Genomic DNA, 24,783 nt, shown 5'->3' with positions numbered 1-24,783 from the left:
TAACCACACAGGTATAAAGTGTAAAGCTTAGAAATCATCACTCACAAATCAAACTTTGGCACCAGATGTATGTTCCTTGCAGGAGACATTTTGGCAATGCCTTGCACATATCTCCACTTTAACAGTAAAGAAAAGTGAGGAAGCCTTCAAATTAGGTTTCTGCAAATTGAATCATAATTGATTAGTAACCAGACACCAGAAGTCACAGCACAGGCACTTGTGTCCCTTCAGATGTGAGGTGAGGGCTGGAAGAAACTTCTGCTCCAATGTCAGCAAAGTAAAATATCTGAATATTTTCTAATGCACATTTATTTTGATGTGTAACAGTGTGCGAGTGCACTTAAGCAGCAGGGTCACAATGATTTGGTAAGTGAGCCTGAGCGCCATGAAAAATTGAAAAACAAATCTAAATGTGGGAAAAGTTACCAATGTCAGAAGCCTTATTTGTTTGTACCCTGTACCCTTACACAGCCAGAGCCCTCAACTCAAGAGAGTTTGGTTTGACATTTTAACCCGATAAACAGGAAACAGAATATATATATATATATTTGCAACCATAATTTTTTATAGTGCCGGTAATACCACAAAAAAAGGTTAAACTTCCCATCAAAGGCTCTGGCTACAGTTGTTACACAACCATAACAAAAGAATTTGACTCCATTTCAGTTTTAACAAATAATTTTTTGGCCAAGTGGCTGTCAACAGAGTTTTCCAAAATCCTTAATCAGATCAATGATTGATTCCCACCTAATTGTTTTTGGCAATTTGCATGATAGCAATGAGATGCTATAAAATGGAACAAATCAAGAGGTAATGAGTGTTAGGACCCGGCTCCAAGTCTAATGTCTGAGTGTGGGAAGAAAGTGGTGCTATGCATCACTTCTAGGCAACTGAATTAAAATCCCAATTATCAGAGCAAAGCATGAGCGTGCTCACACAGTTTTAGCTCAGATGAGCTGTCAACAAGCAGCACTCATGCCTAATTTTACACCTGGGTTCAAAGTGTTCTGCAAACCAAAAGTAAATTAGTTCAAATGCTTAGTTCAATTATTTTATATACAAGACATTGCTAACGTTTTCTTGCTTATGAAACTGGGGAAGTTAACACAGAGAACACAGTTGAGTTAAGATTTGACATTTAAACCTACACAACGTAGAATCCATTTGGGCAATCTGTTGCAGCTGCCTGACACAATTCAGCGTCAGTCATGGTCAAAAAGGAGCTGTTTGGTAGTGGATGAGAGGTAAGTATGAGAGATAAATGGAAAGCAGGGCCAGACACATCCCAGGGACCTCCATGAGTTAGAGAAATCAAGAGATGTTCTTTGTTTGTTTGTTGTTGTTTTCAAAAGCTAAACCACAGCAACTGAAAGAGTGAGGGTGTGTGTGCATACGTTGTGGCTAAAGTGTGAGGCACTGCAAAATAAACAAAAAAGTCAACAATGAAGTAGATCACTCTCATGTTTCTGATAAACACAGTAAGGCATTCTGATTACAGTTGAATGGCAGCAACATTAAGTTTCTGCTCTGTCCTCTGTGGTTCCACATTTGCACAAATTTTGACTCAGGAGAACCCCCCCCTCAAGTTTCACAACCCACTTTAAGATCATAAAATCAGCTACAATCAAAAATGAGGCACTTTATAAAAGAGTATATAGATATCTAGGCTATATAATATTAATCATTATATGTATACTGTATATTTATATACCATTGTAATGTGTCACTTTATATTAGAGTTGTGTTATGCGAATGAGGAAAACTAACTACTGTATGTACTATAGTTTCTGTCATTCTACTTGCATTACTATAGTATATACCATAGTGTAATATACAGTTGTAATAGAAAAACTCAGTTGCCAAATAAATATTTACACTTTTTTAAAAATGACTTTGGGCTATGCATTGTTTCAAAATGTTCTTAAAGAAATGATATTGTTGATGCAGATTTCTTTTGGCATTGGTTGTGCAGAATGATAAAAAATATGCAGTGCATGCTATATACTGTGTACATTCGTTTTGTCTTTCTGTATTACCAGAAGATTTCACCCGTCTTAGATTTATTCTTCTCACGAGAGACTGGTTAATTTCTTTTCTTCTATACATTAGTTATAAAGATGGTTGTCATTTTAATAGCTGTGTTCTTTGGGGCACTCTTTCTATACTGTCTCCCAACACTCTTGGCTACATGACTCAGGCATCATGTAATTGGTTTGACAGTCATGTGTCAGCTTCATCTGAAACACTGCTATTAAGTGGAATCTGGGAGTGGAGAGGGGGGAAATTGCAGCACTCCGTCTATTTGACGCTGTAAAGCATGTGCTTGATTTGCTAATTTTATTCTGCGGATCTGTTTGAATATCAAAAACAACTGGAACAAGATGTGAACAGCTTTTCTTTTTCCCTCAGCAGCATGTTTATTATTAAGCCCCTTTAGCATATCTTAGCAAGGACTTTACATAGATATGAGCTAATTATTGTCCTTACTGAATGACAGTTTGGCATTGAGAGAAAAAATGATGTCAATCAAGTCACTCTCATGCACAGTATTAAATATCTACATTATTGTGTCTGTTTTTCTGCAGGCTTTATCATTAACTTTCATAAAATAATTGCATGAAAGCTTCCACTTAGCCCTGTTAGCCCACTGGAATGACCTTTTTATCTATTACCTGCAGTTACTTAAGGTTTGAACTGTAGGTGTAGAGTAAGATGTTGTCTTTGATACACCAAGTTCTAAAATCCACATTATGAATCCTACTCCTGGCATCTTTAAGATTCTTTTTAAAAGAAGAAAAAAAGTATGTCTGTGCAAACAGCATTAGACTGTGTGAAAAAACAGACAGAAAACGTCTAGATGCAATTTAAATAACACAATTTCACTTCTAGCTCCAGAAACTGCACCTTCCTACAATAAATGTCCAACATCAAGCCCATTTTGAAGTCCTTCATAGCACAAGAACAGCCATTAAGAAGTGTAAATGCTTATTTGGCCAACTGAATAAAGAAATATTTATGTGTTTCCCATATATATATATATATTAAATGGGTTTGCAATGACAGGGTGTGTATGTGTACATAAACTCTGTATTTTCCTTCTTAGTTTGAGTAAAAATGACACCTGATGATTGTTAAATTTATATTTACAAAGGAGGATGAGAAATTAAAGGCAATGCCAGAAATTCAGCCAAAAATTCTGTTAAAATAGCAGCTGAAGCTTTGAAGCCTAAATGATCAAACTTCTATTTGCTGGTTCACTCACCAGTTGCACGCAAATAGGTTTTAAAGTAAGATTCACTGATGGAATTCTTGCCATTTGTGTGATTCCCTGAAAGTTTTATCGAAATACAATGTCTGAGAAGATGATAATCAAGTGGAATCAGAGAAAGCAAGTCGTCCACGATCAACATGAGAAGCACCTGTGAACTCACAGCATCACTTATCAAACTCTCATCCTTCATTTGCACAAAGTTAAACGATTATCAAATGTCATTTTTATTGGAAAAAAAGGTAAATAAACTAATCTTTTCCTTACCCTGTGTTTGTGTGTGTGTGTGTGTGTGTGTGTGTTTGGCACACATTTGGTTGACAGAAAATAGCAGAAAGGATGGTGATGAGATTTCCAGGGTTTCGGTGTTCAGACTCCAGTGTAGAGCTCTGTTGTGGCAACAGATCGGGCTGCCTGCCATCCCCTTCGCCAGCAGGCCATCAACTTTTCACACCCGTGTCACGCGCCCATCTAAGATGACGATGGAGATCAACAGTCTGGAAGGAACAATAAAATAAATAAATAAATAAACAAAAACAAAAAGGAGGACTGTTTTTCCCTTTGCAATAATTCCTGCTGTTGAAAGTGTAGTTTACAGAATAATTTTTGTTTATCTACGGAAGTCCCTCCACAGAGAACATCACACAAGATAGAGCAGTCCTGACTAGATAATATATTCACATAAGCGTATGGCTTTTGTTTAATCTAGAGCTCCTGTTGGCAGCTTGGGTAAATATCACATGACGCTTGGTATCTTTGTGAAAGGATTTTCTGATTGGTCTCATGGCCATTGTTACAGATGTCAATATCTCATGTCTCTGCGTCAGCATTATCAGTTCAAGAAATTGTTTCTGATTTTTATGGGCCACCTTCCAGTGTATCCAGCACTCCACCACATCTCCACAAAATTAAGTCCCAGGCTGCAACAAGCAAACATTAGTTTTGTTTTTTTTCTTGTACTTATATATATTTTTTTCTTATAAAGGTTATAGATTATATAGGTTATAGAAAGCCGTTGAATCAGTTTTATAGGTCTTGTATGTATTCTGCTCTAGTAATTTTATAAAATTGACTAGAAAAATACTTTACAGTGATAAAAAATATTAATAGTTGACAATTAACAAACAGGCAACTAAAAAAAGAATTAGGTTACATCAGTCAATAAGACTTTGCCTCTGGCTCTGACAGTAAAGGGATTAACTGATTTCGACCTGAAAGTGAACACCTACAGCAGCTGAGGCAATACTGCCACTAAAAGATAGGCCACAAATAAACAGCTTGGTCTCACTGTGAATTTGGAATATACATTTAATTTGAGTTTATAATTAACATTTAATGAGAACAGGAAATTATTTATGTGTTGATTGGTCATTTGAGGATCAAGCATGTTTATTTGAGGTTTTACTCTGCCGAACCGCCACCAGCGTTATTATCCAGGCTTTGCATATTGAGTTTAGTTAGAATGGGCTTGCAATTATTGAAAAGAGAACAAGTGGGCTTGGGGCTTACACACGGAAAGACAGTTTATCATTGATTGTGGTGTGAAAAATTATAAGAAAGGAGTTTTAACAGTGTGGGCTGCATGGTGGTGTGGAGGTTAGCACTACGGCCTCACAGTAAGAAGGTTGCTGGTTTGAGCCTTGGCTGGAGTTTCGCAGTATTCCGGGAACGCCGACTTTCTCCCACTGTCCAAAGACATGCATGTCAGGTTAATGGGTCACTCTAAATTCTCCCTAGGAGTGAGTGGTTATTTGTCTCTTTGTGTTGGCCCTCCGATGGACTGGTGACCAGTCCAGGGTGTACCCTGTCTCTCACCTGCTAAAAGCTGGGTTAGGCTCCAGCTTACCTGCAACCCTTAATGGGTGAAGCGGTATAGATAATGGATGGATGGACAGTTTTAACAGTTTATTAACAAGTCCTTGTTTTCTTTACCATGAATGATAAATACACAGCTATACTCTCTTGTACTGAGATAATGAGCCAAATATTCCTTAATATACACATTTACAAAGTGAATGTCATTTGATAAATAAACACTGAGCCTTTCTTTACTTCTTGACATGTAGTCTCTGATGCCCTTTAGAGTACATCAATCAAAAATTTAATACAGCCACTAACATTAACCACTGAAGAGCTGTCATCTCTGCAGCACGAGGGAAACCTCAGAGCTGCCATCCTGCAGCCAACAGCAAACCCACACATAAACATAAACACCTGGCCCGCATTCTGTCCCTTCTTCCTCCATTCATGTGTAAAGGCTCATTACCAGCAGACAAATCAATTGCCTCTGCTCTCTGAACACCCACTTGTGATAAGAGACTCTGCAGACACAGACTGGAAACAAACTTGAAGATTGTGTTTTCCAGACTGGAAACACAAAGCTGGTCACTATCTTGAAGCCAGAGTATGCATTAGCACGAGATAACTGTCTGCGAATTATTCAAATGTCAAAATTTGGATCCATTAAGAAAAATATTAATAGAATGATATAGTTTGCCCTTTTACCTATTTTGAAATATCTCCTGAACTGGTCCTTAAATAAGAATTAAGGCTGCAAATACTGCTTATTTTGATCATCAAACTCTAATTTTAAGGGACTATTCAGTATATATATATATTTTTATCAATTAAACAAATCAAAGCTCAAGCTTATAAAATGTGACAAAACCAGTTGTTTGAATCAGAGTGTAACTGTCATGAGGTATTTTTGGATGAGCTGTGTGTAAATACCACAGCACTCACCTTGACCATCCTTTCTGCTGCTCTGGTTCGTTCTCAGTTCCTCTGACTTACAGAAATCAATACTGGCATAAGTGTTGATACCAGAGCCAGTACTACTACCTATAGCACTTGCTCCAGTGTTGTAGGCGGGAGAGGTGCGCTCCACTCCAGTTTGAGGCCTCTCCTTTATGGCCAAGTCCAGGTCAATATAGTTAAGGCCTTGTTCATTAGATGAGGTGGAGCTTTGTGGTGGAGGTGTGGCAGACAAAGCAGCAACCTGCCCGTTGTCCCACAGAGAGCAGTCCAAACCCTGCCGGTGGCTTGTTGCCTGGCTGTCCTCCGGGAAGAGGGAGGTAGAAGAGGATGCTTGGCGTGGTAAAGGAGATGAGTTAAATGTCTCTGAGCGGTGACTCAGGTGTCCCTGTTGCTCACCTTGGACCAGTCTACCACTCCGGTCAGGTGACTGGAAGGTTTTAACAGGGGAAAAACTTAAACTTGTCTCCTGCTCTATAGATAAGGGCTGACCAGAGTGTTTGGCAGGCCTTGCTGAAATGCTGGGGTCTGAACCTTTTCTGTCCATAAACTGTGTGGGAACATCTGAGGGCACTGCTGCCATTTTTATTTTTGTTCTATACCCTGCACTGCCCTCTGCTCCCAGAGGAGAGGACATGCTATGTTCATGTCGGGCCTTGGGGGTAACAGTTGGTGGGCCCTGTAGGGTGCTGAATGTGGATCTAACATGAGCCAGGGGTGTTGAGGATTTCCCTAAATCCATGCTGACGTACTCAGCAGAGGTGGAAAGTGGTGCAGAGAAACTGCGGGGAAGGTTAGCAGGACTATCATGACAGATAAGTGGTTGATTCACAGGCCGCAGAGTTCCATGAATTACAGGTTGCCTATGTTGAGAGCCCGCATATTGTCCTCTGTCATATTTATTGTCTTCCTTGAAAACAATACTTACATACTCACCGACATTCTGCGACACTGATGGTGGTAGATTCTCCTTAACCCTGGGCAGAGTGTTTGCTTTAGCAATATCTGATGACACACTGAGGGGGCGACCCCTCCTTTGTTGCTTTGGGCTCTTACTACTTGATGCACGCTTTTGGTTGTGATGTCCCTCTTTCGTACTTGTTCCTGCACTCTTGTATTCTGTTCCAGTTCTTAATAAACTTAACCCCCTCCCTGCTGATATAGACTTGTCTTCGAGGCTTTCACTGCTGGCAGAGCTGGAGGAGAAGGAAGAGGAAGACATGGAGAGTTGGCAGCCTCCTGCAGAGCCCACTGCAATTTTGTTTCTCTTGCTGTACCCCACTCCCCCTCCTCTTCCAGCACTATCATGCCCACTCATGTCTTTTTTTCCCTCTCCTTTCTTTAAGTCCTCCTCAAAGCGAGTGTAGAGAGTATGCTGATAAGCTCGTGGCAGAGAGAAGTAGGAATTGAACATTTTTGGTTGCAGCTGGTGCTGCTCAGGGTGGGAAGGCGGTGTGCTGCAGGCGGAGCGGCAACTGACAGGTGAGATGTTCATGTAGTCACTGGCAGCGCGGCTCTCCATGCTTACCCTGCTGTCCCACATTCCAAGTCCATGCAGGTCTGTGGAGCTGCTGCTATTAGGAGACATGACCATGTAACCCTCTGAGCTGGGCTGACGGATGTGCTGAGGGGGAGACACACTGTTGTTGGGAGTCATGGCCATATACTCGTCATCTGCTCCAGGTTTAGCACTGGCATCTGACATACCTATTGACAGAGAGAGTGAAACAGGAGGAGACGTCACTCCAGGCAACATGGACATATAGCCACTATCCACAGCTGCTCCTGTGTTCTCTTCTCCCCTGTTTTTGTCAGCCCTCCTCCTATTCTCTCCGACCATATCAAGGTGACCACCTCTAACTGCCAGATTCCCTGAGCCATGGTGCAAATCAGCTCTCTCTCTGTTAATACTCTGTGACATGATGGCATACTCTTCATCATCCTCATCATCTTCATCTTTTCTATGGGGGGTCAGTCGTTCATGGGAAGCCAAAGGCAGAGAAGACCTCTTACTTAGTAGTCTGCGTTCTGCCTCAGATTCTCGACTGGATGAGCGCCGCAGAATCCGCCTGCCTTTGGAGCGATGATGGGAGCCAAGTAGACCCTCTCTCTGTCCCATCACTATGTAGCTGGAGGATCCCTCTCCATGTCCATGATGTCCAGACAGACTGGGTATAAGCAGAGAGTGTTCACCAGGACTGGATCCATATTCGTCTGAGGATCCATAGTCACTCGGTGAACCTGAAACAGAAACTCTTTGAGAAACCCGAGGATAAGAGCAGATCATCATGCCTCCCACAGCTGCCCCCACCAGGCCACACTCTGATCCATGACCGGAACTGGAGGACAGACTTGGAGCAGGGGAGGGAGCAGGGTTGGGTGTGTAACGAGCAAGGCTGAGGGTAATCTTAGCAGGGGTTGGGGCTCTTGTGGGCTTGGGCCTCAGTGTTGGCGTAGTTGAGCAGGATCCATTCAAACTTGGGCTGGAGCTGGCCCACGTTCCTCGGGCACTTGCTCCACCTTCCTCAGACCTGGCTCCAATACTGGCTGTTCGTGCCCTTGGAAACCCGTGACGCGATGTAGGTGAAGTGCTTGTACTGCTACCTCCTGTTCCAGGGGTCTCTGTGCGTGCCCGCCTGGAGAAGCCCACCTGGCTTGGTGGCAGATTTGGGTGATGACGCCGACTTGGAACACTGATGGGATTTGAAGCAGTGCCACCACCACATGATGTTCCCACAGACTGAGACTTACTGCGTTGACGGAATTCCTCACTTAAGGCTTTCATGGCCTCTAGCAAGGTTTCGTGCATGTTCTGAGCTACCACCGAGTCATCCACTTGCATCCAGAACTCTCCAGGGCCAGTAATCGCTGAGCGTCCCACCTCAATGAAGAAGAAATTTTCTGAATGGCCACATCTGCGAACATTCATCAGTTGTAACACCACAGCAGCCACATCAGAGTTGAGTTTGACAAAGTTGACTGTCTTATCAGTTAGGCACAGACGGTAAATGCCCACCAAATTCCTAGCGTGTCCAAGACCTTTAGGCCAAACCTTAACTTGCCAAACTTCCTTGAACGTTGGAACAGGAGAGGGAGAGCTGCACTCTCCACTACTACCATAGTCTTCAGGAGTTTTACCTAAGAAAACAACAGAGAATATAAGAATGAGGGATTAAATGATTAAATACAGTAATGCTAACTTCACATTGGATAAGTAAGACTTTGTTTTTATATAATAGCCATGAAATAATCTTTAGGTCATCTGTCAAGCAGCCAATTCATAACCATCACTTTTAAGAAAGAGCTCATAATCAAGTCACACAGAATTCATCCATTAAAAACCAGCATGCTTAACTGTGAATCAATGCATTGTAATTTAGTGCAATGTCAATCTAATGACGAATTTTAGATGTTTTATTTATTGCCTCACAGTCATCACTATCACCAAACAAGCAAATTATTCCTGCCTTCATCTTGAAAAATCATTATGGCTAATAACATAAAGAGGTGCTTTAACCATGCCATTTAAGGGTATACGATAAAATTCAATTAAATTATGAACGGTGTTTTATTGTGGCTGTCCCTGAGATGTATCCTCAACAAAATGGGGTCTGTACTCTTATGCGTTTCTGTTTAGGGTTCCACAACAACACATTAGAGCTGGGCAAGCCCATCAGCCTCAACTAACTGAAATGCAGAGGATAACAGGGAGGGAGGGTGGCGGTGCTTTGCTCCATCATAAGGATAACAACGTAAACACGAGGAGAACCAACAGAAATACAATTTCCAGTGAGAACGCACTGACGATGCCATTTCCTCCCAACCAGCAGCCCCGTGTATCAGAAATGTAGGTTAGGCGAACGACAGTCAGAGCCGTGCAGAAAAACAAAAACACAAGCTGCAGCGGAGTGCACCGCGATAGGCTGCTACTATATGATGCGTCCCTCGGATGGTTGCTATATGCCCACTGCGCCATGCAAAAATACAGCGTCGCGTGGAAAGCGCCGCATTTCAGCCAGATTAGCCGACAATCTGCTATTATTACGCGTGTGGGTCATTTAAATGTATCAAATCACATTTTACCCAGACGCAAAAAACAATCCGCACGTTCCAACCGTAATAATTAACCAAGGCTTTTTGAGATTGTGCTGCACAAACACACAGCACATGCCGCCCATGAGCGTGATGGTCTACCCCGCTCAGTCAGATGAACCTGCCTCTCCGTTACAAGTAATAATAATAATAACAATAGAAGTAGTAGCCAATAATAATAATAAGAATAATAAGAATAAGAATACTAAGAATAATAATAATAACACAATATACGCCGCTTTACTTAGACACACGTCTATTAACATGGACACGTTTATTCGATTTGAATAAATAAACCACACCTGTAGCGAATATACTGAAAAACAACGAGCAGGTGATGTGCAGTTAACAATCAGGAATGGCCGAGCCAAATAGTGTATGTAGAACAAACAGCCTAGGGCAGGATAGGCCTGCTGCAGAAACAGACAGAAAAAAACACATCACACTTCTCTTTTCTTACAGTTGCACTGAAGGTCCTGCATCGCTTGGTACCACTCATTTTGGATCTCCTCACTGTCCGCAGCGATGGCAAAGCTCTCGCTGCGGGTATAAAGGACTATCATGTGCTTGTTCTTGGAATCTGCCCGCTTGTTGATGTTGAAGCAAGTCTCGAGGTTCAGGACTTTCTTGGGTATCGGTGATTTACTGCGGAATTTTTTCTCGTTTTCGTAATATTCCAGTCGAGCAGGACCATGCTCCGAGGCCGCCCTCAGCACGAAGAATCGCCGGTGCATTGATTTATGCTTGCGGAGATAGCCGCTTTTCTGTACATCTTCATAGTTCTGCGACTCTGCTGCTTGGTTCTCCATGACCAAGGCAGTGGAATAAACAGCATATAATAGGGTAATAATCTCAGGGGGAAAATGAAGCCCACGTGCTCATTTATCCATTTCAGCTAAACCCCTCGTCCTCCCCGCGTCCACACTGAAGTGTCAAGCATGTGTGCGAGGGCTCGGGGTGGTGGAATCAGTCAAACCATATTTTGGACCTGGAATTATATTGTAAATCCAGCATCTGCAGGAGGATCCGCACACGGAGGGTGCACAGTGTCCACCGCTGCTCGTCCTGCAGCCCAACCCAGTCCTCAAGTTCCACCACGGTGCAGATCAGCTACTTGAGGACGTCTCCACCTGTCTGAGGTTGCCCATCGCCTGTGTAGATCTATCACAGTCAAGTCCAGCAGAGTAAAAACACCATTTCCGGTGCAGGCTTTCAAAAAGAAACGCAAAACTGAGGAGGTCTCTCTCTCTCTCTCTCTCTCTCTCTCTCTCTCTCTCTCTCTCTCTCTCTCTCTCTCTCTCTCTCTCTCTCTCTCTCTCTCTCTCTCTATCTATCTATCTATCTATCTATCTATCTATCTAAAGTATAAAGAAATGCCATGAAACAGTCATTAAGCTCAAATTGCCCTTTCTACACATCAGGTCAGTCCCCCTCTGAAAACCAATATCAAAATACATCTGTTTACATATCTCAATACAGTGCAGCCTAATAAATTAAATCATTTGCCACTCACAATAAATTCTATTACAAAATGCAGTATTTCCACATATCTTTACCAAGGGACACAACAATTCACATCAAATGACCATACATTGTCTGAGCTCACTTGTTAGGTATGAATGAGAATAAATAGATTCTGGAGAACATGTCCCAAAGGATATGCTGGAAAAGTGTCCTGAAAACTTACACAGCTACTCCAAAGATGCAAGACATTGTCTCGTTCAATTTAAAATCATCTGTTCTACAGAGAAATTGAATAGTATATATCTATGTGTGGCAAATGTAATATTTCTATGGACACGCTGCTTCACAGTTTTGTACTTTGTCCCAAGAGCCAGTATTTCTGGAATGACATCTGTTTCATTACGTCTGAGGTCACTAAAACTCTGATCACACCACAACCTTCTTTAATCATGTTTGGTGTCTCTGAAACATATAAAAGAAATAAGAGACAAACCAGAAGTGCTTTCTCTAGTATTGTTTTATCACAGTGAAGAAAACAATTCTGAGGATGTGGAAAACCACAGTTCTCTTTTCCACCCTAATAAACAATTCATGTGCAGGTATGCTGTTTTTTTATTCAATTTATTAACATATTCATTGTGTTTTAAGCCATGTATAACTGGGGTATGTTTGTGTTTGTTTTATCTCCCTCCTTATATTAGATGAGCCAGAACTGTTGTCACTCACTGTATTTTCATACTGTCGCTATGACATATAGGCCAAAGATTCTGACATAAGTGTAATCCTATAGGCATCAAGGCATTTAGAAAAGAAAGAAAGAAAGAAAGAAAGAAAGAAAGAAAGAAAGAAAGAAAGAAAGAAAGAAAGAAAGAATATGAGTGGTGGGTCTTCTTTTTTCTTATCTGAAAGGAATTTTTCACCACGCTTGTGGTGTTATTGTGATGCAAGCCTCCTTCAGTTTCCGGTATGCCCCTGCCTCACTCAGGCGGACTTGACTCATCTCCTGCCAGACTGCCATCTCTAAGCCGGTGTGTCAGTCAAAATCCAGGGGGCTTCATGGTTGGCGAGGTGCGCGGGAGAACGCTGTGTTCAACCGGGGAACACTCTCATGATCACGTGGACAACCGGACAGTTTTTAGCGTATAATTCAGCATTTTTTTACCCGCTGATTATACGGATGCAGAGGGAGAGCAACTGCAGAGTCTGTAGTGGAAGAAATCGGAGCTGATCTAAAGAAAAAGGGCCAATACATGAAAACCTGCTGCCCAATGTCGTGGAGTTACTAAATGCACATCAGCATAGTTTACATGATGAAAACAGCACATCATATTTGACTTGATAGGAAACTAATTTTAAAAATATTAATTAAATGAATGTTGATTAAAAAAACATCTGGACAGCCAAACATCCATTATCTCCACAATCATTTGCAAGAAATCTAAGGCTGAATTGATAATAAGAATGTAAAGTCAGCTAAATCTATTTAAATACAAGAAAGATTTACTCCTCAACCCAGGCCATTTCTAGCAATAAAAAGATGATTCTTCAGTTTATTTTTCTTTAATGATCTCACTGGCAGAGTTGCATATACTTTAAATAATGACTCAAATCTAAGATTCCCCAAATCTGATAATTGGTAAATAACTCTTGAACTAAGGAAGGTCTTTTTATTTATTTATTTATTTATTTATTTATTTATTTATTTACTTATTCTTTCTTTCTTTCTTTCTTTTTTTTTTTTTTTAGATTATGATCAATGCCTACAAACAGAAAATTGACTGAAAAATAGTCATATACATTACCTCTCATCACATACATCCACAGCATGGACTGGCTAATCTGTGCTTATCGCCTAAGCAACAAAATTCCACAGCATCATAGTCCAGGACGAGCTGTAATCAAAATGTTGAGCGGTTGAATCTGGGGGATTGAGGATGTGACTGGACAAGTGCTAAAAACGGCTTGGCATAGCATCCTGTCAAAGTAATCAAATTATTCTCATAGTAGCCCATTAGCAGCAGAAATAAGAAATGCTTTTGAGCTGGCATGGTCCTTAGAGATGGATCTTGTAATAAGAGCAGACATGATGTCTCATTCTTATTTAGATAAAAACATTTCAGTCAGCTTGAGTGCTTAAATACTAAATAAATAAATGCTCAAATTTGCAAAGTGTGGGAGGTTGCTTCATGTAAAACAATCCTTATATTTCAATAAAAAGTTATGCTGCAGAGTAAAGCTTAAAGTGCATAAAAGCGTCCCAAAGCTTGTAAGCATCATTGGAACGAGGACTTACAGGGACATGATGAGGTGAGGCATCTACTGAAACTTATTTTTAAATTTAACAGATTAAACAGACAAACCCAGTTTTTCCTTCTTTTAAATTATCAGTTTGATTTCCTGTTTTTTGTTTTTGTTTGTTTGTTTTTTGCTTATGCTTAATGCATTAGCTTGTGAATAATAATAATAATAATAATAATAATAATAATAGTTTACTGTTAAGCTGTCATTTTGGAGATTATATTCAGCAGAATTAAGGGTAGGTGATTAAACAATAAGACCACACAACCTTCACTAAAGCAATCATTTATTCACAGAAACAAACTGAGATCACTTTCAAAATTAGCATTACAGTCCAGTCAGTTGTAATGTGATCTATCTGTTTGGCAAATTGATCATAAATCTAGAGAAGTTAGGTCTTGCCTTTGAAATAGAAGTATTTTGTCCTTAAGATACCCATGAAAGAGATCAACATGCCTGCTGCTTCTCCCATGTTGCTCATCTTAATTCAACACTGTGCATGTCTTTTTTATCATAGGTTCAATAATGCTTGAAAAGCCGGTGCTGCTACACTTAATGGTGTGAAAGAATACACCACAAGCAACCTGATAATCAAGTCATCAGATGTCCAGTTTTCTCGCCTACACACTGAACTACTGTGACAAGTCAGAGGAGCATAAAAGTGATCAGAAGCAAGCTGCCAGGAAAAAGAAATGTCTGCAGCTTGTTTTCAGAGAGAAATCACACCCTGACTTTGTCTGCCTATTGTAACTTCAATATCAGTCTTGTAGCAGACAATTAGCAACCTGACAACATGGCTGCTTTTTTCTGAATGCACCATGATTAAATTCCTGTGTTTTGTTGACATCTCAATTTTAAAGTCCCTAATTTTGCACATTTACAGTATTTACAAATTCCCAAGATAAAGAGAAGTGATTACTAGGATCCCCTGGGAATGGGCATGCTAGGTGAGCATTTAATCTCAGAGGACTCTCAGATACAGCCACTGTTTGGAGCTCTAGAGAATCCAAACAGAAGTTAATGGTTGGAAAACTCAGACACGGACAGACATTTCCCTCTAGAAGATGGTGATACACATGAAAGGGTTCAATCTGCTGAAGCACATTATTGGAGATGGTCATTCCAGTCAGTTGACTCAGATATTTTGTGCATCAGTGCAGAACAAACATATTGCATCAAATAAGGTCTAAGACTGTGTTAAACACAGTAAATCCAGCCATGCATGCAGCATGTTTCAGTAATAGGCTGTATGCACTATAGGTGCATACATTTAGACAAGTAGCATAGATGTTGTTACCTTCGAAGCTTTGCTTGCATAAGCTGTTCAGCATTTTTCTTGAAGATGCCAAAAGCAGTCATTAAAAGCAAAGCACACATTTAAGTTCATTTTGTATGTTGTATTGTAACATGATCAGGGAGAGAAGCACAGAGCTGATGAGTCAATAAGTCAACAATATGAACAGCCACGAGACAATTGTTTAAGAATTATTTGTCATTAAATATGAATTTTTTATTTTCCTGTATTGCAAATGGTTTGACCTAGTAGTCAAAATGTAATTTACTTTAGTTTTTCAAAATCGTTTTCATATATAAATCAAATTCAGTAAACAGATTGTATTGATTTTTCAACAAATTATTTAATAATGTGGCTTCATTTGTTCTGCATAAACAGAACAGCTGCTACTAAAACAAATTAGGAGCTGTCCTCAGCTGTCTTACCCTCTAAATTCTGACTGACCTAACTACTAACCATACAGCTTAAATCACTACAAAAATATTAATGTGCGACCCCGTCATTGTTGTGAAAACTTTTAAAATGAGTCCAGCAAAAGTCAAGCATTCAATCTCCCCCAAATCTCTTCCACAAAAAGAGTTCTGTACAAATACATACAATACATGAAGCACAGCAGCAGTACACATGATACTGTGATATAAAAACAACTAATGTGCAAACACAGTATACATCATTGCCTGTTACTGGTCCATTTTTGCATCCAGGAGTTGGGAGTCATTGTGGCACTGCTGTGATCAAACACTAATAAAGAAACTATAAGATACAAGAAATATTACTTTGATCTATAAAATTATTCTGACAAATCCAAACAGCGTAAATTTCCAGATTACCAGTTTGTGGATTTCATGTTAAGTGTTTCACAAATTCTATTTAGTTGTACAGCACGCACATCTGTCTCCACATAAAACATCATTTTCAAATTGTTGGCCATCAGGACAAACCACAGGCTAGTTCTGCTTCTTCTGTCGATCCAGGAATTTTTGTCTTCTGTCAGGAGGTATCTCATCAATACCAATATTATGATTCTTTCCGCTGAAAAAGAAAAGACAGCTTTTATGTATCATAGGTATCTGGGACAGAGAAGAACTCAATGACTTGCTTCAAATAGATCATTTGATTACATCTAGCTGTGTTCAAGTAATCCAGTAATCCAGAATAACAGTTTAAATATAATACTGTGCAAAGTCTTGACCCAGCCCTCATTTCTTTATACTGCCAAAATGGGAAATAGAAGCACTGAATTGTAAAAACATGTGCGAACATGAATGGAAATACATTTTACCAGGAAAAATAGACAATTCTAATGAGCTTTAAAGTTAATATTTTGTATGATCACCTTTATTTTATAACACACCACCAACCTTGTTTGACAAGCTTTCTTGTCATTTCTATAATTAATCTTCAGGAATAGTTCTCTAGGTTTCCTGAAGGACACTCTAGAGCAGTTCTTTTGATGTCTTTTGCTCCACTTTCTGTCAAAATTATCCCTAACTGCTTCAGTGACATTGAGGTCTAACCTCTGGAGAAGATTCATCACTATAATACCCGCTGCCACTCATTTTAAGTTCTTGTGTCATTCTGCATTCTTTAACCATTCCTTCCTGTTACCTTACCATAAAACGGCTTCTTGACAACGTCGCTTCCATTGAGAGAATTTCTGATATGGGTTTAGTGAACAGAACATGGATAAACTTAAGAGCAAGATGCCTCTCTTAAGTCTTGTGTTGAGTCTTTGCTGTTCAGATATTGTTTCATATACTGTTCAGTCCTTTCAGTTAAATTTTTTTATGCTTAATTATTAATGAGGCACTGTTAAGCAGCTTAGCAAACCAACAAAAAAAACGCACTCCTCTGAAAATGATCAGGTAGAAGGACTGGAGTCAAGATGAGTGAAAAAGCAGCCAATGTCCAAAAAAACACTGACCTTCGGAACGCATGGGAAACTATTGTTCAAACAACTTAGAAAGAAAATAAGAAAATTTAGATAAAGAATTAAGGGCTTGCTCAAAAGTTTCCACAGTACTAAAGTTCAAAGTTGAAATCAGACAAATCACATTTATATGTGTGGACATATAATCAAATTTTGTCTTACCCGTCTAGGTCTGGAGGAACTGGCAGGGGCTTCTTGAAATCTTCTTTTCCCACCAACCAATAGGTAGTCTCAATACCTTTTCCCTATAAATAGATCATTTGTATTTGCTTGTTACATTACAGCAGTGTGCATACATGCCATCCATGCATACCATAATTGTGCTTTGTCATTTGCTTAAATTATATTTACCTTTAATTCTGTCAAGCCTCTGACTTGTAGCTTGTATCCCAGGTTCAAGCTGTTCAGGACATTAACTGTACTTTGGTTGACGTGGATTCTGTAAGCTATGCAAATACAAGAAAATCTTAATTTTTCTACACAGAAATGACTTGACACTCAAGTCAACATGAAAATCAATACTAGCTTTGGAAGGTTTGACATACAGTAAGTGTGCTGCAGCTGATCAACTAAACTGCTGTTTAGTATAAAGCCAGCTGGTGGCAGTAGAATAAACTGAACTAAAACAGTTTTAATGAGAATAGTTTCATTTGTTAAACTGTTGTTTGCGAAGACTTTTTATCTCAAGAATAAGCAGAGTTCTTTTTAGTTAATGTTTAAATGTACACTTACATTGTGAGGTATGGAGAGGACAACCAAGACCAATTTGGCATTTAAAGACATTTGTTCCGAAAGTTAAACTTTGCCTTTAATTCTGCTGATAGTCTTAAAGGATTAGTGAGTACTGCACTCTTAAAGCCCTATTTAACCTCAAGCTGCATGCACTACAACTGCAATGCGACTGTCCTCACATATCTCTGCCCTTTTTATTTTATCATAAAAGAAATAAATTATATGTAGCTTATATTATGATATACAGACACTCACGCAACGATGTGGACTCCATTCGAGAAGAGGTGTTGACAGTGTCTCCAAACAAACAGTACCGAGGCATTGTTAGGCCAACAACACCTGCTACCACTGGGCCTGCAATCACGACATGCAAGCACAACCACTTAGGAGCTTTGAACAGAGTACTTCTTCTTAGTATATCGTAAGTTGTTTTGTGAGAACTTTTGCTAAATGTACCAGTTAAAATAATTTCAAAATCTACTCCAACTCTGGTGGACTAATATTTTCTTGGTGTTGTCACAAACATTAATTTTCTTAATTTTACTAATGTCAGTGCATGATATTAAAGCTGCACACTACCAATTCTGAGTGCATTGAGCTATTCATTGGATAGAAGTAGAAATCTAAAGTGTGTGGTGTGTTAATTGGATGACAGCACTGTAAGTGGATAGTGTTTCACTGTTCCAGGAACACGTTTCGGACAAGGATGAAGGAGGTAAAAATATCTCGTTGACTTAGCAGCTTGGGTACTTGTATTCTTCTAACTTTTAAACACTTTAGCTTTCACTCATTGTGTGGGAATCATTTCACACCATGTTTCTTACTTTACATGAATTTGACTTTTAAATAATTACTTACAGTAAAGAAACATTTGTAGGTTTACTACTGAGAAGAAAGGACAAGTGTGCCACTCACCAGTGTGCAAGCCAATACGGATCCTGATTTTCATGTCAGGCATGTGTCTTGTCCTAAAGGTCCCAATGCAGTGGAGAATGTCAAGGGACATGTTGGCCATTTCAGCAGCATGACGATTGTCATTCCTGTTGGGAACTCCTGAGGCTACCATGTACGCATCTCCAATAGTTTCCACCTGAATACCAGAAAAAATGGTGAATTGAACAAACACAAACTACATAAACAGTGGTTGTGGTCTTTCATCTTGCTTTAAAAGTTAAAAACAAAGCAATAATTTGGACTTTTAAAGTAATTCTTTTAATAAATGGCGACATATCATAATTGAAGATCTGGATAAGTTTACTGCAAATTTGTGGGGAAATTTTATTTAGACATTAAAAGAGAATTTCTTTTATTTAAAGTCTATCAGGCACATCTTCATCTTTGATGACACAATTTAATTGTGCAAGTAAAATAAATCAAAATTTGCCGTAATGTGTTTGTTTCAATTAAAATATATATTGCCTCCCTATATCTCAGTAACTAGAGATATGCAGAAAGATCCAACACTCACCTTGTAGACATCATGCAGTGGAATGATAGCATCAAAGAGTGAGTAGAGATCATTAAGTAAGTCGACTATCTCGATGGGATCACTGAGAGCTGAGATGGTGGTGAAACCAACAATGTCACTGAAGTACAGCGTGACCTCACTAAAATGCTCTGGTTTCACAGGCTTGCCTGTTTTCAGCGCCTGGGCCACAGACCTGAAGGAGAAATGTGATGAACATTGCTTCACATTAATTTTGCATGGAGTGATGTCTTTCACTGGCAAATTTTACAAGAATATGAAGTGTAGCTTGCTGTGGAAAGTTGAGTATAGTTCAACTTTCCAAGCTGCAGCAACTGATTCTGTACAACTGGACTGAGCTCATTTTAGTGGCAACTAGAGCACAGCTGTATTTGTGTTAATACAATGAAAAGCTAAATTACACTGTAATATCTTCTGGGACAGACACATTTTAAATGATCAGTGGTACTACATCATACATTTAACAAATCGCAAGAAGCTCAATACATATTTCACACATGCTGGCAAGCATTTAAAGGCCTTCTGACATAAATGATCTAATCACTTATTTAATACGTAATATCACTGATTGAAACGGGCCGTGATAAATGAAAGTGATAGAATAAGATTTCATACAAAGGAACCTGCTGAATAATTTCTAATTCTTTATCCATCTTTATCTTTAGATGTATGAAAAATATAAAAAGAATAACTTGTGAAATCTTACTAAAATGTTTCATGTTAAGGCAAATTTGATCTAATTACATCCACACAGGTGCTGAGTACAACAACATGAAAAATATCATCAAATGCAACAAGAGCAAGAGTAAGAGAAGAAAAATATTAACATTTTGGTACAATATAAAGGTTAAAATTGAGCAATTTTACAATATTTTCTTTGTGTTTCTGATTCAGGGACACTTTAAACTACCCAAGCCACAAATTACCACCTTAAGCCAGGGAACAGCTGGCTTATGGTGGTAATTGGTGATGGTGAACATCTCCAGTTATGTTGTCCCTGACTTTTATCCTCCTCAAGAAGCAGGAAGAGCACAATTTAAGATGCTATATTTAAGATGCATGTAACATGCTGGCCACTCACTTGGGCAACATCTGAGACAGAAGCTTGTCTGTCTTCTGTCTTTCCACCTCCAGCTCCTCTGTCCTTTCTCTGATTAGGTCTTCCAAGTTGGAGGAGTACTGCTCTAACATGCGCAACATAGAGTCAATGATGTTGGTCTTTTTTCCCTTTGTGAGGCCCTTGAACTGTCACAGTAAAAACAAAAAAGAGCAATCAGAAGCATTCAGTTGCAACAGAACCACAAGTCAGTATGTTTTCAGTGTTTTTACCTGTTTAAAGATGTCCTCAAATGTTGGCCTCTTTTCTGGCTCTTCACTCCAGCACTGCTTCATTAACTGTATTATATCCAATGGGGCTTCTTCAACTAACACAATAGGCCGACACAAAGGAGGAGGCTCTTTGACCTTACTGATAATCTCTATCAACACACACACAATAAAAATAAAAATAAGTTAAACCCACCACAGAAGTGCATATATCACCAAAGATGCAGATTTTGTGCAATTGCACTGACTCTAATAATATGTGGAGCAGCATATTTGCCACAGTTGGCAAATATGTCATTTTTGCTTCAGGGTTCAGCATTTGTGTAATTTTATTTTAATATCTTTTAAGATTAGCAGCATTATGACACTCACCCTTAGGAGGCATGTCCAGCATGCAAAAAGGTGTAGAGCGAGAGATGATCTCTTGTGTGATGATGGAGAAGCCGTAGACATCTCCAGCAAAAGTGCCTTTTCTCCTCCGACTAGGGTTTCGGAGCAACTCCGGAGCCGACCAGAGTAGTTCTTATTATGGGAGAAGTTGCACAACCAATTAAAATCCTTTGATATGATCAAGCAAACTCAGAAAATGATCATTTCTCTCTCATGTTATTACCCTCTGGCTTTTCCTCCTCCGTGTCAATGTTCTGAGCTGTCAAGATTTCATTAAACCCATAATCTGTCACCTTTAAGACAAAGCGCCCATCGACCACACAGTTACGGGATTTTAATCGTCCATGGATGATGTCACGAAGGTGCAAGTACTTCATTCCCTGATGATCGAAAATGGGTCATTGATGATAAAAGGTGATTAGGTGTGATATTAAACATGAGTATTATCTGTCTTACCCTGATCAGATCCATTAGCAAGGAAGACTTAAACATCCAGTCGAGACGCACTTCCTCATTGCTGAGCAAATCTTCCAAGCTGCCCCTGGAGCAGTGCTCCGTCACAATACCAAAGATCCCAGAGTCAAAGAACAGTCCCAGGAACAGATTGAGGTTCTCGTGCCTCATTTCTCTGACCTGAGAAGAAACCAATATCAACATTACAATGTTTGGAAAATCACTGTGATTGATACCGTTGCATGAATTTACAAAGTAAATGGCTGCAACTGACAACTAATGAGCATAAAATTTGAAACAAAAACATCACATCAAAAAATTCAGTCATACTTTTTTCCTTTACCTCTGACTTTCATTTACCTTGACAAAGACCATCTCAGTGCTGCTGTTGACACCTGAAACTCCTCCAGTGGGACTTTTCTTTAACCAAACCCAGTCTCCCTGTGATGTAAAGAAAGCCACACAGTCTATTACACAAAAGTGCCAAAAGGCATGATCTTCAAAACAGTTTCAAGGAGTTTATTGTATGCCATGTGGTGTTTTCCTCACCTCAAACACAGCTACATTTGAGCTGTCAGGTGTGGAGGCTAAGTAGCTGCGACCAGAAACTGAGTGTTGAGGTGTCTTCACATCCACTTGGCTTTTCACAATGCTGTCATCATTTAGCTTCTACTCGAACACAATAAGTCAAGGGGACAGGTCAGCTTAGAGCATGAAATATGTACATGGAAACACTTGGCAAGGTTTGTTCAGCACAGAACTGACCCGTTTGCTGACTTGAGTATTGATGAAGACCAGATCATCAAGAGTAAGGACCACCTTACATGATCCGTTGTTTCCACCAGACCCAAAGCTGAATCCGACTCTGCCATCTTTCCTGAACAGACATATTATCAGATATAATCATAATAAATTGCAGAAACCACACAAATACAAATCAGGATGTGACATCATTCTTTATACATACTTGAAGCGAATAAAAATGTATCCTCCAAATGCAACAAGACAAACGAATACAAGGAAAAGTAAGAAAAGAGTGGCTGAATCCAATCCTTTTGAAAGAAAAGAGAAGAAACGTTAAAGTGTGGTGAACCCTGCAATGTCCGACATACTGCCATAGTCACCATAGATATGTTTCTTGTGACAACACTGTGAGCACACTCACCTCCAGAACAAGCAAAGTATGGGCTAAACCAGCAGCTTGAGTCTGTGTACGGAGTGCTGCCTGCAAAATGGATTGAACGGCCAAGGTACTTCAGGCCACCAGTTTGGCCATCTGTGTGTCTAGCATGAAGAAAATGGGTAGAGTAGAGAGAACTGCCCATGCCACTGTAATCCAGGACCACATAACCAGCCTGCATTCCTTCCCTGTTCTTTCCACCCCACAAGTGTTGATTGAATCCTTCAAATTCAAAGCTGCCCTGATTCTCTCTGAGGACCTCTCCAGTTACCCAGCGGCCTGTATTGGTCCGGGCCTGCTCAGCAGCCATTGCTATGAAGTATATCATGTTGTAAATGGTGCCAAAGAATGGAGAAACCTGACAGAGGATAGAAGGATGCAATGATTTGGTTAAAATTCCAATGTTTGTGTTATTTTTGTCTTTCCTTTAACGTTTATGCTCTTGTTCCATCATCTTTTTACAAGTGGAATATTCATTGAAGGGTCTCACCTGCTCCGGTGGAGTGCTGCTGCGTATTTCAAAGCTGTTCTGAGCATCTCTGAAGGCCTCAAAGAAATTGCGTTCTCCAGACTCCATAGTGATGGTGAGAACCCCGTCATAGGCTTTTCTGAGCTTAGTGTCATTACCCAGCGCATAGTAGAATGCATCTTTGTAGGGTAGTGAATACAGAAGGGTGTCATAGGGAATGAAAACATAGCCACGGTCTATCATACGCATGGCTAAGGCTGTTGTCAGGAGCTGGTACTGGGCTTGGCCACCAATCAGGACAGAAGGCATGCACATGATGATCACTGCAGAAAAACAAGGTTTTTAAACCAACATATTTGCACGATTCATGTTGAATGAAGCACTTAGAAGTTTTGGGTATTGTGCAAGTCAACTTACCTCTGACCCGATCTGCCTCCCGCACTTTTATCAAGGCTTTGCGAGGTCCATCCTTATCAGGTTCCATTGTAACTACAGGGTTGACAGGCAGGCCAAGAGTCCTCAGTGAAGAGGCTAGCTGTTGTCCTGTAGATTCCCACAAGTCAGACTCTTCTGAAATGATGGCCACATGAGCCCATCGAAAGTACCGCAACACAGTAAAAAGTACTTGGGAGGATAGTGGTAGTGGTCTTAGGAAGGTAGGATACAGTGCTCCTGATTCCATGTTGGATTTAAGACAACCCCAGGAAAGAATCCCAATATTCCACTCTTTGCTGTACAAAGCTGCTGAGGAGCAGTAGCCTGGGTTGGCTGGGCCCAGGAAAGCGGCACCATAACCATCCAGCTCAGCAAAGCGAGCAAGGGCACGAGTTGACTTGCAGTCCTCATTGATCAGTGTGTAGTCATACCAGTAGCCTTTGTTGAGGTAGGGGTTATTGTTTATGCGGCTGGTGGCGAGGCGGGCCGCTAGGTCAGGGAGGGCCTTTGAATATAAGAGATCACACGTCCAAGGGCCAACTAGGGCTACTTTAAAAGTGGTTGCCCAGGACTGACAGGGGAATAATGAGATCATAAGTAAGAAAAGAAGAAACCTGTTCCCCATCCAGCTCCTGGTGTGCTGCACAGGGTGTGATGGCAACTGTGGTTTTGATGATGATGATCTTGATGACCGTGATGATGATGTAGATGAAGACTCAAACAGATTACATCCATCGAAACTATTTGTAACCACTGTCCATATATGCCTTTTTCTCTTCACTGTCAGAGAGTGGTGCCGCCATCGTGGGTGGTAGGCGAGGTTGTGCAGACAGCGAGGGTCTTTATGATTTGACATTTTCTCACACACCTATTTTGGTGCCTCAGACACTGAAAGTGAACTGAGAGTTTATGATGTTAATTTTGAGAATGTTGTGTTAATGGGGAATGTCTCCCTTGGCACGCGGCAGGCCTCTAGTCCAAAGGTGGACAGGTGACAACAAGACCCCAAGCCATCACTGCCTCCAGAGAACAAAAAGAAAAGAATTACATTACTGGGAACACATTACACTTTAAAAAAAAAAAAAAAAAAAAACTAGTTCAGTGATATAACCAGGTACTTGGGTTTGTACAACTTTCACTAGTCATGATCCTCAACCTGAATTTCTGTCCAAATGAGATCCTTCTTTTGAACACCATATTGTCTTGGATCTT

General features: G+C 40.1%; 2 protein-coding genes across 2 annotated transcripts; both read right to left on the bottom strand.

Moving 5' to 3' along the window:
* Window positions 1-3,185: 3,185 nt before the first annotated feature.
* On the bottom strand, window positions 3,186-11,251 carry si:ch211-284e13.4 (insulin receptor substrate 1-B). The gene is made up of 3 exons (XM_042009269.1): window positions 10,575-11,251; window positions 6,011-9,160; window positions 3,186-3,765 (listed from the first exon to the last, which is right to left on the bottom strand). Exons 1-3 carry the CDS (start codon window positions 10,921-10,923, stop codon window positions 3,758-3,760), a joined length of 3,507 nt encoding a protein of 1,168 aa, XP_041865203.1. The 5' UTR covers window positions 10,924-11,251; the 3' UTR covers window positions 3,186-3,757.
* Window positions 11,252-16,117: 4,866 nt separating this feature from the next.
* gucy2d (guanylate cyclase 2D, retinal) lies at window positions 16,118-24,427 on the bottom strand. Its single transcript, XM_042008793.1, has 18 exons — window positions 23,554-24,427; window positions 23,158-23,459; window positions 22,653-23,025; window positions 22,455-22,539; window positions 22,253-22,364; window positions 22,037-22,156; window positions 21,848-21,928; window positions 21,491-21,667; window positions 21,258-21,414; window positions 21,017-21,166; window positions 20,648-20,796; window positions 20,400-20,563; window positions 19,301-19,493; window positions 18,748-18,922; window positions 18,088-18,186; window positions 17,452-17,546; window positions 17,263-17,345; window positions 16,118-16,202 (listed from the first exon to the last, which is right to left on the bottom strand). The coding sequence occupies exons 1-18, from the start codon at window positions 24,425-24,427 to the stop codon at window positions 16,118-16,120; spliced, it is 3,474 nt and encodes a 1,157-aa protein (XP_041864727.1).
* Between the last annotated feature and the right edge of the window lie 356 nt (window positions 24,428-24,783).

This window comes from Melanotaenia boesemani, chromosome 15 (assembly GCF_017639745.1).
Source record: "Melanotaenia boesemani isolate fMelBoe1 chromosome 15, fMelBoe1.pri, whole genome shotgun sequence".
Lineage (NCBI taxonomy): Eukaryota > Metazoa > Chordata > Actinopteri > Atheriniformes > Melanotaeniidae > Melanotaenia > Melanotaenia boesemani.
Note: the sequence above shows the minus strand (reverse complement) of the source record. Positions and strands in the feature narration are given on the sequence as shown.